This window comes from Pyricularia oryzae, chromosome 2 (assembly GCF_000002495.2).
Source record: "Pyricularia oryzae 70-15 chromosome 2, whole genome shotgun sequence".
Classification (NCBI taxonomy): domain Eukaryota; kingdom Fungi; phylum Ascomycota; class Sordariomycetes; order Magnaporthales; family Pyriculariaceae; genus Pyricularia; species Pyricularia oryzae.
The window spans coordinates 379,418-392,953 of record NC_017850.1 but is presented as its reverse complement, the minus strand read 5'-3'; the positions used below and the strand labels follow the sequence as shown (position 1 = coordinate 392,953).

Genomic DNA, 13,536 nt, shown 5'->3' with positions numbered 1-13,536 from the left:
GAACCTGCACGATATTATGGAGAATCCGGTTGGATGCCGGTAGGGGATTTTGCCTTGGCGTGCCTTGGCTTGATTGAGAAATGGCATTTGGGATCGGGATTATCTGGGAAATTGGAAATGCATTTTTTGAAATGATTTTTGCAATGATTTTGGGTTGGTTTGCCGGTTTCCAACCAGACGATATGTTGCACGACCATATTTTGCAGCGCCGGTACTGTGCAGTCTTGATATCACCAAATCTCGCCCACAATTCGATGGAGTTGATTTCTGAAAGCAATCGACAAGAACCAAAACTTCGCAAAGCTCAAGCTCAAAGAGCTCGCCCAAGTCACAGTACCCAGTTTTTGTCTGCTCGTGTTCGCCTTTTGTTGCCTTAATTTCTGCGATGCTTGTTTGCTCCCCTAGCATCTCCATCTCGCCCTTGTCTGCGAAACCTCGGAACCACAACAATGCTACCGCCCGTCCAACCAAGCCAACCTCACCGTCACGCCCACTTATGTTTTCCTTGTCGGGAATGATTTTCGGCGATGGCCAGCCCCCGAAAAAATTGGCACGTTTTGAATTCGTCTCTAGATGGTTGTCTTTTGTCCAACCAACAGCATTCGACCTGTTGCATAACCACCTTGCTTGACATTTGACATTCAAGATGATTCAATTCCCCGCTTCGCTTAGATCCATTAGTCTTGCCTCAATATGGTTAGGACTTCATGGCTCTCGGTCAGCAATGCAAAATTCCGCATCACGTTTGCGGTGACGGTATCAATCTCTTGTCAATGTGTCGCTTTAGTAATATTGATCTGATTATCCACTGTAATATTGTTCTGTACCTACTGGAAAGGTCATCGCTCGTTTCTACCCTTGTGTGTCTCCCCGTCGCTCTTGACCTGCGTCTTGTCCTGCTTGACCTGCGTCTTGTCCTGCTTGCCCTGCTTGCCCTGCTTGCCCTGCTTGCCCTGCTTGCCCTGCTTGGTCCCCTCCATCCTCCTTGCTCTGGTCTCCTCTGTTTCTTTCTACCCCCGAATCCACCGCAGTCTCGCTGCTTGAACTATCCACCACCCTTACCGACCCCGTCGCGGCCGTCTCGTCGCCGGCTCTCCGGAGACTTCGCTGTCGGTCCAGACTGGTTCTAGGCAGGTCTTCCTCATCCAACCTTCCGAGTCGCTGCTGGAAGAATGGCGCTCTCGACGTAGGACGGCTCCGGTCTGAACCCAGGTTTGGGCTGTAGACCGATGTCCGGTTCATATCCGAGTTGGACGATGGCGCACCGCCCACGGGGTGCGACCCCAAGGCGAGGTTGAAACGTCCGGCGCCCTGCGCGGCCGACATGTCAGCCGTGACAGGCCTCGACGACGTGTGATCGCTCTTGGTGCTCATCGCATAGCCAACCATGCCCTGCTCGCTGCTGAACGAATCTCTGTTCCGAGAGCCCGGCGGAAATAACAATACGGCCCCCCTCGGAAAGCTGATGGGATGGTCGCTCACGTAAGTGCGGCTGCTGCTGCTGGCCATGGTCGACGCCGATTGGGGCCTGGTCGAGGGTCCGCCCTTGCCATTCCCAGACCCCGGGCCACGCTGCCCGACCACGCTGCCCCTGCGCGATGCAACCGAGTTGCGGCTCGGCCCCCCTGCGCCGGTGCTGCTGGGCCTATTCCGAGACTGAAACGAGCCCGTGTTCCGTTGCCGGGAGTGCATCAGCATGGCCGCCGCCCCGCGCTCCAGTCCGCGTCTCCTGGCCTCCTCGGCCGCCAGGCGCTGCTTCTCCGCCGCCAGCGCTATCTGCTCCTTTTCCTCCTCCTCGGCGACCTTCTCCAACCGCTTTTTGCGCCGGTACCGCATGAGAAGCCAGAGCACTATCAGCGTTATGAGAGCCGAGCCCAGCACGGACGCGACCACGGCGATGGCGGCCTGCGTGATGGACACGGAGGCGCCCTGGGCTTGCGATACACGGCTATCCGCCTCGGCCTAGGGGGGTTTGGAATGTGAGTATTTGGCATTGTGTGCATGTTTTTCATTTCGTGTTGCCGAGACAGACTAGAAAAGTAAGAGAAAAGAAAACAACCAAGGTTTGACTTACCCTCGCCTGCCTGGCATCCGCCTCGGCACTATTGGCGCTGGCCTGAGCCAACTTGGCCCTCGACTCGGCATCCGCCAGGGACTGGGATGCGGCCGCCTGAATGTTGCTGATGGACGCCCTCGCGACAGCCACAGCGGTGGACGCGGACGCAGCAACAGAGGCCGCCGAGGTGGACGCTTCCGCCGCGTTGGAACTGGCAGCCTGGGCGGCCGACGTCGCCGAGGACAAGGACCCCTGAAGCTCGCTGATGGACTGCTCAAACGTCTGGGACGCCTGGCTGAGGTTCCTCTGGGCGGCCAGCAGCGCGCTGGACAGCGACATGACTATCTGGTCCTCCGGGCCCCGTAGAGGCGGCGGCGGTTGTTGCGGCTGCTGCTGTGATGGTGGTCGTGGTCGCGGAGGGCCAGGCCCAGGCCCAGGCCCCGGCCCAAATGCTGCCTGACCGTAGTCGACGTCCAGGGAGTCGACATCGTCCCGTCGCACCTTTGCTATCACTGCCACTGGTGCCGGGGTGATGAGCGCTGCCGCCGCCGCATCCAAGAGCGCAGGTTCCGTCAGCTCCCCGGAGTCAGCTGGGATCTTGGCGACACCGTTCCCCTCAAAGAGCCTCCTGCTCAAAACCCCCGTCGGAAGAGTCAGGACTAGCAGGCCGGTGGCGGCCACAAGCACGGCGTGCGAAAGAGCATTTGTGCTTGATCTTTTTCTTCTCATTTGGTACTGGTTGTAGTGACCCCAAGTCCTTTTTGACCAAGTCCTTTACTGAGCACCAGGGGTCATTGTCAAACATCCAGGGTAAAGGGTATGATGGCCTAAAAAGGTTCAAAGGAAAACACCAAAAGAAGTAATTAGAGAAAAAAATAAGAAACACAAAAAAAAAGAGATGCCAGTCTCGGGACAAGAAGAAAGAAACAAGCCTCGGAAAAAAGCCTATTGAGGCCCCCAAGTCGGCGAATGACGGCACCTTGTATCGAGGCCCTGAAGCCAAGCACAGAGAAGAGACGGGATGGACGGGCATGCCCTCTGGCCCCCCCCCCCCCCTGTCACAGTCGTCCCAAAGTATATTGACCTACCCAACTGCTATCGTAGCAAGCCAAGTGCTTAGGTCCCAGCTTGTTCAAGTGTCGCCTTTTGTGCAGGTTCCCCAAATAGTCGCAAAACTGTTTTGGAGTCGCAAGCTTGGACGGCGGGGCTCCGACTGCCGGACAATCCCAAGCAAGGCTGCAAAAGGAGTACTACCTGGGTGTTTGCAACTTTTTTTTGGGACGATTTTGGGCTACGTGACCTGGCGACCTTTTGTTTCTTTCCCAGGCGTGCAATCCAAGGTACGTCGTGGATCCTGGGCGATAATCACTTGGAGTCAAAATTTGGCTGATAAACGATCGGGGATATGATATGCTCGGATCGGCTGCCAGGGATGTGTCTGCGCGTTGAGTGGCGTGTCGCGACCCTGGATGGACCAACACTGGTACGTACTGAATGGTGGCTGTAGGACGACCGTCCGATGTTGGTTTGGTTTTAGGACCTGTCCCAGTTGGACCAACAGCAAAAGTGCGGCAGAAATGTTTTGGAAAAAGAGTTTCCAACTTTTGGCTGTGCTGATGTACCTTTTTTTCTCTCTTCTTCTCGTCTTTTGCAATTCCTTTCTTTTCTTCAAATGAACCTGCCACATAAAAGGGTGGTGGTGCTGTGCTCATGGCTTTGACAGATGCTATTTTCAGAGATTGGGTGGGAGGAAATACTAGTTGTGATGGGAGTAATTAATTTACTGGTAGGTATCAAGTGATGATTTTTTTTTTTTCACTTTTTCTTGTCAAGCCACCCTGCAATCGATAAAAAAAGAGAGCATCGAGTCACATACGCAATAGCATCCTCTCCTCTCAACCCAAGCGTTTCGTGAACGCCGAGCTTCTCCTCGTGGCCAAAAACGGCAAGTTAATTCGTTTTCGCCTGGCCCGAATCATGGCCACCAAAACCCATCCCATCTTTTCTTCTTTCTTCATCTACCTCACCGCACCAGTCGAACTGATCTGATCTACCCAGTCCGAGGAGGCCAGAATTCCTAGTCTGTGCGTGTCGGATGCAAGCAAAAACCCAACGCAATCGTGTTCCCACGCGAAGCCGATGCCTACATTCCATCGACCTCTCTTGTTACTTCCTTGTTCTTCAAGACTGGCCTCATCCCAGGCAGGCAAAGCAATCCACCATTGCACAGTTTATCAGGAGTGGGGCATCGCCCCAGACATGAACCACGGGTCCGGCCGCGTACGCTTCCGCATCCCGAACCATGCTTTTGGGTGCTTCGGTGGCCGCCGCTGCAGCAGACAAACAACACAAATTGCTCCCAAACCTACTCGATCGCTGCAAGGCAAGCTTCCCGACGGTTCGGGGCGAGGTGTAGATAACCGCATCATACGTGGTGATACGTGGTAATACTTGTGGTCAATGCTACCTCGGGCCTTCTTTGACGTATTTGGGTGCTATGATCACCAACCTTGTCATCATCATCATCCAGGTTGTGCTCTCGATCGGTCGGCATGTCGTGATCTGTACGAGGTCTGGAACCACTTTATTGCAGATCATAGCGTATCGTATACTGACATGACTAGGATGACAGTCCTGTCAAACCGGCAGCTGTTGCTACCAGAGATGGTTGACCTCAGATATATTATATCCTCAGTCATGTGAGCAAAACCCACCACATTATGCATGCATGCATTTCTGTTTCTCCTCTTGACCCATCATAGTCCCACGTGCCCATGAACGTACGTGTTCCTCAAACGCTGGGAGGTGGCTAGTTGAGCAAAATAAGAGCGCCCCACTTGCTATTATACTCTCTTTCAACCTCGGGCTGATAAGAATGTCATCAAGCCCCCGTGGCGATGCCTTACAGCCTCCTTTCATATTTTTCCTCTTCTTCTTCTTCTTCTTCCTCCTCCTCCTCCTCCTCGTCTTCTTCGCAAGCGCATGGACCCGTCCCCTTCACCTTGTTTTCTCCGCCACGGTCGTTGCTGGATTCATTTGCTAGCCCCAAACTTGCCATACGCAGCTCTAAATCTTGGGGACAGAACATTTTGCAGAGGTTTGTCATGTCCTGGTAGACACTGCGACCAAGATACCGATCAGAAGCCAGAACACAACCCCCGGCTACAAGTTCGGGAGAAGTTAGAAACTTACACTTGTCGCTGGGTGGACCCAGGAACAAACATGACGTTTCCAAGGTTGAAAGGTAGAGAATAAAGAATATTTCTAGCCTCCCATTCCTCAGCTGTGAAAAGCAAAGTCGGTGAGTCAACATCTATGGGGTTGGAAAGTGTGGCAAAAAAAACCCCCGCAGTCGTGGAACGATCTTTGCTCACCTGGCTCAGAGGGCCGAATCAGCTTCTTGTAAGCCTTGATATAGGCCGGGTTGCTGAGGCGATGCCTCGGGGTGCGCCAGTTGCCCGTGTCGTACTCGTTATGCGCGTAGAAGGAGCACACATCAAAAATAAAGGCCTCGCCCGTCTTGCCGTCCATGGCGGTGTTGCCGTCCCAGCAGTCGCCGTGCACCAGACACGGCTTCAGAGTCCGTACTCCAGCTTGTAGCGGAAGCAAGAGCCTGGGCACGACTTTGTCGACCGTCAGGTCGGCCACAATGTCGAACTCGGGCCATTTGACAAACGGTTTCGCCAGCTCGACGACGTGACGCAGGTGACTCCCGTACACGGCCGCCCATGAATCGGACCAAAAGTCGACGGCCTGGTCAATCAGCGTGTGGCACGTCCGCATCCCGAAGCCGAACTTGCCCGTTGGAGACTGCGAGTTGCTGTGGAGCCGGGCGAGGCTCGCTGCGAGTTTAGAGGGCTCGGCCGGCTGATGGTTCGAATGATGGGTAGTAAGAGGTAGCTAGTATTAGCTGCGGCTGTCGATGTGCCAAAAGAAAAAAAAAAGAAAAAAAAGAAGAGCGATTGCGCGCAAAAAAAGACCTTGTCAACACTCCCCAGCAGTTTGTTGGACTTACACTTGCCCCAATGTCACGGAACTCGACCAGTAGAAAGTACATTTCGGGGTCGCTGGCGAAACGTCCCCATCCATATGGCTCAGGGCAAAACCCAGGAGACGTCTTGTAGATTTCTTGCAGACTTCTTAGCTCTCCCTCGCATATCACCCTGCTGAGCTCCCCCTGTTTGAGGGCCTGTATACGATCAAATGTTTAGTGTTTTGCATTTCAACAGTCTTGGTGACTGGAAAACGCAGTAAGAGAGTGTTTGAAGCCGACTAAACCTCCCCACCTTCATGAAATATTTCCGCTTTCGTCCATCTGGAAGCTCGACTTCGATCCTTGCCGTTATGCCCCAGAGCGACTTTCCGTATCCCACCGCACCCAAGACCTTGGCTCCCTTGTCAGGGAATGCTGTATTTTTTTTGCGCAACATTTTAGCCACATGACCGCACCACGGTTATTCTGTGCGTGTTTTCACTGTGGCTGCTAACCCTTGACGACATTTTCATCGATTTCAATAGTATCGGTGATCTCTGGCGGCGGAATTGGTCCTGTAGGGGTGACTTCTTGGCTCTGTGCGGGGTTGATGCCAATGTTCACCGACACCGAACGTTTGTTCTCGTTCAATTGGGATTCCAGGTCGTCCTTATGGATTTCGGTAATAGGAAATGTAGAGTTGGAGGGAAAATGTGCTGCCTGGTCGGCATGATAGAGCGTCACTACTGGCGCAACGGAGCTTGCTGCAGTGGCCATCTTGTGCACACCTTCGTCGTGGGCTGGAGACGGACTGGTTTGTAGGAATCAGTGCTAGGTTTTGTGTAACCGCAGAGCAACCATGCCGCCTTTTGTGTCGAGAAAACGGGGGTGATAGCTGGAGGCGCTGCCAATGCAAAACCCAGCAGTTAGTCTAGATTTATTTCGGGCATTCGCATAGAGACTGGAACCAACTCCATTTGAGTATTTTTGGTGCTCTTGGGGCATAATCAAGCCTGCAATTAGCCGCCGGGCGTCAAACATCCCCAAACCTCGGCACCAAGGCAGCTTGCTTGATGTCAATAGTACAAAGCTCTTTCCCGCTGTCAGCGCAGATAGATATTCGGTGCCACCATAAAACGGGCGGGCTGAGCAAAGACCGGGTGTCACAGGTACTTGGGCTGCGAATCCACTATCAAAATACCATAGGTCGGTTGATCCTTGCCCTTTGCTCTTGGCCACCCGCCATCACACCTATCATGCAGGCCAAGCCAATTATTGCACCACCTCATGCTGCAAGGCCATGTCGTTGGCAGCTCTGTTTTCCCATTGCAACATGGACTGATAACTCTTGCATGGTGAATTCCGCGTCAACGGACGAAACAAAAATCAGCCATCTAACTCATGTCCCCCAGTATTTTGCCGTGGGGGGTTGTGACAATGATTTCACTTTACAGTAGTACGAATTAGTTGGCTACACAGCACATTACACTGCGGTAGTGGGTCTCGACCGAAAAGCCTGGGCATAACTGCCTACCTCCCTACCTGAACTTCAGTAGGACATGATGGTGAGTATTTTGTATTCATTTCCCCAGACTTTTGACCCAAGGCTCAAAGCTGTACAGAACTTCCGCCGAGGCCGCTTCAAATCCGAGTCTTCGGTCTCGGGCTCATTTGATGGCGACCATGCATCCCCAGACGCACGCCATGCGTCGCCTTCGCCATCTTCATTTAGCAACAACAGCACAACGGCGAATATGGAACAGTCATTTGGCCAGGTCCAAGAGTCTCTTGATCTCCCCACACGGCCAAGGTTTCTGCCACAGTTCAGGAGCTTTACCTCGTCATCCACATTCGGGGCCCGGGCTTCCACAAGTCCTGCACCCAGCCGCAGCGCTGTCACAGAAGACCCGTTGGGCCTGCAAATAGTGCAGCCGGTCGATGAACCTGCCGGGGACATAGTGTTTGTTCATGGACTGGGCGGCTCCGCGTGGAGGACGTGGTCATGGAACCGCGATACGGCGCTTTTCTGGCCCGACTGGCTGCCCGAGGAGGAGCCTTCACTGGCTAGGTTTCGCATCTCGACCTTTGGCTACAACGCCAGTTTTCGGGGTGCGGCCACCAACCTGACCATTCTCGACTTCGCCAAAGATCTCTTGATGCAGCTGCTGGCGGCCATCGAGGATGATAGAGACTCCCACAGGCCGATCATATTTGTGGTGCACTCTATGGGCGGCTTGGTGGTAAAAAAGGCTTACACCCTCGGTAGGCACGACGACCGATACGCGGACCTGGTGGCAAGGGTTAGGGGAATACTCTTCTTAGCTACACCGCACCGAGGCTCGCAGTACGCCAAGACGCTCAACAACATCCTGGCGGCAACGCCCACGGGAACGACCAAGGCGTACGTCTCGGGCTTGGACATCAACTCGGAGACAATCCAGGACATCAACGAGGGCTTCCGGCAGCATTGCGAGGGCCTACTGCTGTGCTCATTTTTTGAGACTCTCAAGACTAGTCTAGGTTTAACTAAGGCCATGGTCAGTCCTTTCTTTCTATCATGCTTGGGGTAATGGAGATTGACAAGCTGGGGAGGCGAGTTGTAGATTGTGGAAAAGTCATCTGCAGTGTTGGGGTTTCCTCTGGAAACATCGGCGGGGATGGACGCCGACCATCATACTATTTGCAAGTTCAGGGACAGATCCGACCCAAATTTCAGAAAGGTCAAAAGTATCCTCAAAACATGGGCATCAGAATTGACAGATACTGGTATGCTAACCCCTTCGACGTCTATATTTACAATTCACAAGGCGTCCATAAGTTCAAATATCGAGGAGCACCTGGCATCAGACCGGCCATGCTTTGTCAATGATACTAATGTCTTTCGATAGGGCCTCCTTCAATGGAGGCAGACTTTCAAATTGAGCCCGAACTTCCGAGTCAAGAAAATATCGACCAAAGAATTCGAGATATTTTCGGCGTCAGGGACCTTCCCCAAAACACCATCACACCCATAGACTCCGATAACATCAGCTACTCTACCTCAGGAGGCTGGCTGTTCGAAAAAGAAGACTTTAAAAGCTGGTTATCCTACGATAGTGGCCAAGCAGCCGACTGTCGCCAATTTCTGCTTGTCGGACTTCCTGGAACTGGGAAAACAGTGCTATCGCGACTGAGCGTCAAGAGACTCCAGTCAATGGGACTCGATGTGCAGCATCATTTTTTTGAACGCACCAACCAGTTCACCAGCACAAAGCATTGTTGTCTTAGGGCAATCGCTGCGCAAATGGCCTTGTCTATCCCCGAGTTCCGCGACGCAGTGTTGCGACTGGAAGCCAAGACGGGTCATTCTCTGAGCTCGCCTGCTGCCACTCTAGACTTTCAAGCACTTTGGGAGCGCTACTTTCAAGGTGTTCTGTTTAAACTGAAGCTATCTAGGCCTATATACTGGGTACTCGACAGCCTGGACGAATCCGATAGCCCAGGCATACTTCTTTCACTCATCTCCTCAATATCTTCACAGACGCCAATCAGGGTTTTGATGACCAGCAGACCTCTCAAGGTAGCCCCTACCTGGGACCAAGCGAGGGGCACAACCTACTTCCTGGTAGCGTCCGATACTGAGGCAGACATGGGAAACTACATTACCAGGGCGGTCCAGGACGTCGTGCCGGGAGATCCACCGACACAAGCTTTTGTAAGAGACGAGATACTCAAGAAAGCCCATGGCTCTTTTCTGTGGGCGCGGCTGGCTCTCGACCTCATCCAAGACAGCTGGCATATAAAGACGGATCTTCTGGTTGCCCTGACAGAGGTCCCGCGGGGGATGGCTGCAATGTACAAACACATGCTCAAGAATGTCAAAACGCAGAACCCCAGGAATGGCAGATTGGCGAGGAGAGTGCTAGAGTGGGTGACATGCAGCGTGCGCACGCTCTTTGTGGACGAGATGGCGGCAGCGCTGAGGCCCGAGTTTGGCGAGTTTCTGAACTTGGCCGTGTCCATGACGCAGATCTGTGGCCACTTTATCACGATCGAGCAGGCGCAAACACAGCCTGGGAGGCAGCGCATCTCCTTGATACACACGACAGCCAGGGAGTTTCTGCTGAATGACGTGGGCGAGGATGGCATTGGCTCGGGATGGATTGACGAGCAGCTCGCACACGAAACGATTGCCAAAACATGCCTTGCCTACTTGTGCGAAGAGCAGTGGAAGTCGAGATTTGCGTCGATTCCGGTGACGACAGGCGACGACCTGGTCGGAATTTCAGGAGACTTTCCCCTCTTGCGTTATGCAGTCAACCACTGGGCTAAACACGTGTCAAAATCTCCCGTGGATAGCGTAGAGCTGCTAGAGGCCGTCGAGGGATTTATGCTCAATCACTGTCTATCCTGGATAGAGGCTCTTTCTCTGTCCGGCAACATGACCCAGCTGGTTCAATCGGCAAAGCATCTCAAGAAGTTTGTCAAGAGGTCGACCCGTCAGCCAAAGTCAGAACCGCGTCAGCTGGTGCGCTCCATGGGCACAGAGTCTCGCGTATCCTTGGCCTGGATCCAGCCCTGGGCGGTTGACTTTATCCGCATCGCCAGCAAGTTTGCCGCCAACCTGGTCAGCAGCCCGTCGGCGGTTTACCGCAACGTGCCACCAATGTGTCCGCGTGCGTCGATGGTGGCCAAGGTTTATGGAGGACAGTGTGCTGGCGGGGCCAACTTTTCTTCCCTGCCGACGGCTCGCCTGGACCAGGGACGCCTCTCGGTCAGCGGCATTCGGTCCGAGACATGGGATGACTGTCTGGCCAGCGTGCTGGTTGGCAACGATGAGTTCGGCAACCAGGTGCTCGCCGCCGAGGGTCTCTTCTTCACCCTGGTTAGCAGTGCCGGCGTCGTCACCGCTTGGAACGTTCAGACGTGCGAAAAGGTCCGCAGGTTCAAGCATACCGAGTACGTCCCGATGATGGCGATTGGCCGCGGCGGTCAGACTCTCGCAGTGGGGGGCTACAGCTGCTTTGTCATCTGGGATGTCGCCACCGGAGAGAAGCTTCACCAGATACCCAAGGCAGTTGATGCTGTCGTGCGCCATCTGAGGTTTGGACCAGGAGAAACGGAGCTCGTAGCTGCGTTTGACAACTGCGCAGTCCAGATCATCCAGGTCGACGACGGTGCCTCAAAAACTTCCAAGATGAGCCTTGCGGGCCTGGATTCCAGCTATTGGGGGTGTCCCTGGAGACAGGCAATCAGCGCCGATTTAACCAAGGTCGCAATGGCATGGCGTGGGAGACCACCAGTTGTTTGGGACCTGAGCAACCTTGCCAGAGCGCCTCTGCGATGTCGGACCCGAGCGATGCAGGATCCCCTGCTGTATCAAGAACAGCTCCTGTGGCATCCGGACAATAACCGGCTGCTGATTCTCTGCCAGGACACTTCGCTCTGGGAGTGGTGGCTGCCGAGCGACGACCTTGTAGAGTACCCCAATGTCAAAGCCAAAGACATTGCGCTCTCTGAAGATGGATCTCTCCTTCTCACGGTAGAATACACTGGCACAATCAGCATATGGACCTTGCCTCAGTTGCACCTCGTATACCGACTAACATGCAGCCTCGGCGGCGATCCATCCATCGGCGTCGTCTTCAGCCCCGACAGTCAACGGTTCTACGACATCCGTGGCTCGGTCTGCAACGTCTGGGGGCCGGACTCGCTGGTGCGATCCGACGAGGACCCCGACAATGACGACGCCACCAGCACATCAGGCAGCTACGCCGTCACAGAGCCCGTGGTCACAGCTACGCCGTCAGCCGAAAGCACAACCATCACTGCGCTCGCCATTGGCCCCGAAGATAAATTCTTTGCCTGCGCCCGCGAGGACGGTTCCGTTGTGATCCACGATGCTCTCGACGAGGGCAACTGGCTGCGCAAGGTGCACTCGCACCCCCTGCATAGTACCGTTGACCTCTTGTCCTGGTCGCCCTCTGGAAAGTACATGGTGTCCGGTGACGACTCGGGGTATATAGTCTGCAAGCGTCTGCAGATCAAGGACGTGAAGCCTCCCACGCCCGAGAAGGAGCGCACTCGCAATGAGCCCCGCGGCTTTACCGGGAGATGGGCTGTTTTCCCCGTGTTTGACAGTCGTCTCAGAGAGCCTGCAAGGCAGGTGCTTTTCAGCCCTGACGAAAAGCTACTTGTGGTGAGCACAGATGACGCAGAGCATATATGGGATTTGCGAGCAAAGCAGGAAGTCATCCGACCACTGGAGCGAAAAGAAGGTCAAACAAGGGGACACTGGGCGCTGCACCCCACAAACCCTGACCGACTGCTTTGTCTGCATGGCAAGGTTGTCCGAGAGCACAAGTGGAGCACTGGTCTTGAAGTAACAGCATTGACTGATCAAGGTCAGGGCGGCGGTCCTCATGGCGAGCAAGCGCAATCATCCCATGTCCCTGACGCTCTTCCAGAGCCACAAGCGCCGTCCATGCCAAACTCTGGCCACGTTTCGCAGTCCAAAACACAGACGCAGAGCGAGGCAGTAGTCTGGTCCGCGTCTATCGATAGCGGCAGGCTTAGAGTTGCAGCCCTATCGACCAACGACAACCCTTGGGCACTAACATCACATTCCGGGCTGGATCTTTACCTTCTAGACACCTCGTGTAGACCCGAGCCTGATACTCCCAAAAGGTTGCCGGCTTTCGTGGGCGAAAAGGTCAAGCTACTCCTCGGCTCAAACGGTAACAATCTTGTCTTTCTGGCCTTTGACGGCTGGGTCTTATCTTATAACACCACAAATCCGATAGCTACCGGGATGGAATCGTCTTGCAATAGCTCGGAAACGAATGGAAGTCCTACTGCCAATAACTCCCAGCTAGGACTGCGAAAACATTTCTTCCTGCCAAAAGACTGGCTCAACACGACAACGGCACACATGTCAATGGTAGGAACCGCATCGGATGGAACTTTTTTCTGTCCAAAGCAGGGTGATGTTGCCATCGTGAGAAATGGACTTCGCTTATAAGAGATGAGAATGAGAGGGTTGAGCCGGCTGGAAATACTGGGGCGTGGTAGCCATGGCTATGTGATCAGCTGGAGGAAAGGTAGTAGGTAACCTAGACACCCATATAATCCGGATGCAGAGGCTGGGATCCAAGGCACTGTTGCACCAGAGACATGTCACTTTTTTTCTTGGATTTTGATCATTGCGATGATGATCTGCCAGGGTCCCTGCTCAGGACCAGGACCAGATCCTACAGGAACAGCCCCAAACGGGTGCTCACAAATCAAGAATTATCTGCACCTGGGGGCCACCCGTCTGTCAAAACTGCCCGATTGGACGTAATATGCAAGCACTCGCGCGTATCATTGGAACTGATACGATGCATAATGTGGATACACAACTGCTGCTCTTCCTCAACCAGTTAGCCTGCGCGCGCTTCCCCTCCTTTCCAATCAAATTGAAGATGGCAAGGCTCAGCTGCGGAGCAACGCCTGTCAAATCTCTGCGCAAATACCCATCCACCGAGCG

The 13,536-nt window shown here is 54.1% G+C and overlaps 3 protein-coding genes across 4 annotated transcripts; 1 reads left to right on the top strand and 2 right to left on the bottom strand.

Annotated features, from left to right (window-relative positions):
• Positions 1-764: 764 nt before the first annotated feature.
• Positions 765-2,826, bottom strand: MGG_10483 (uncharacterized protein). The gene is made up of 3 exons (XM_003713339.1): positions 2,075-2,826; positions 906-1,962; positions 765-884 (listed from the first exon to the last, which is right to left on the bottom strand). Exons 1-3 carry the CDS (start codon positions 2,783-2,785, stop codon positions 853-855), a joined length of 1,800 nt encoding a protein of 599 aa, XP_003713387.1. The 5' UTR covers positions 2,786-2,826; the 3' UTR covers positions 765-852.
• Positions 2,827-4,459: 1,633 nt separating this feature from the next.
• MGG_10482 (uncharacterized protein) lies at positions 4,460-7,002 on the bottom strand. Its single transcript, XM_003713338.1, has 6 exons — positions 6,545-7,002; positions 6,343-6,464; positions 6,072-6,245; positions 5,431-5,923; positions 5,249-5,339; positions 4,460-5,175 (listed from the first exon to the last, which is right to left on the bottom strand). Exons 1-6 carry the CDS (start codon positions 6,804-6,806, stop codon positions 4,959-4,961), a joined length of 1,359 nt encoding a protein of 452 aa, XP_003713386.1. The 5' UTR covers positions 6,807-7,002; the 3' UTR covers positions 4,460-4,958.
• A 400-nt stretch (positions 7,003-7,402) lies between these two features.
• On the top strand, positions 7,403-13,492 carry MGG_10481 (the record flags this gene model as incomplete). 2 transcript variants are annotated; one of them, XM_003713337.1, is made up of 4 exons in its annotated part: positions 7,403-7,594; positions 7,652-8,566; positions 8,633-8,795; positions 8,918-13,029. In XM_003713337.1, the coding sequence occupies exons 1-4, from the start codon at positions 7,589-7,591 to the stop codon at positions 13,027-13,029; spliced, it is 5,196 nt and encodes a 1,731-aa protein (XP_003713385.1). In that variant the 5' UTR covers positions 7,403-7,588. The 2 variants fall into 2 exon arrangements, with proteins under 2 accessions (XP_003713385.1, XP_003713384.1); XM_003713336.1 differs by lacking the exon at positions 7,403-7,594 and having other exon boundaries at positions 7,596-8,566; positions 8,918-13,492.
• Positions 13,493-13,536: the final 44 nt, after the last annotated feature.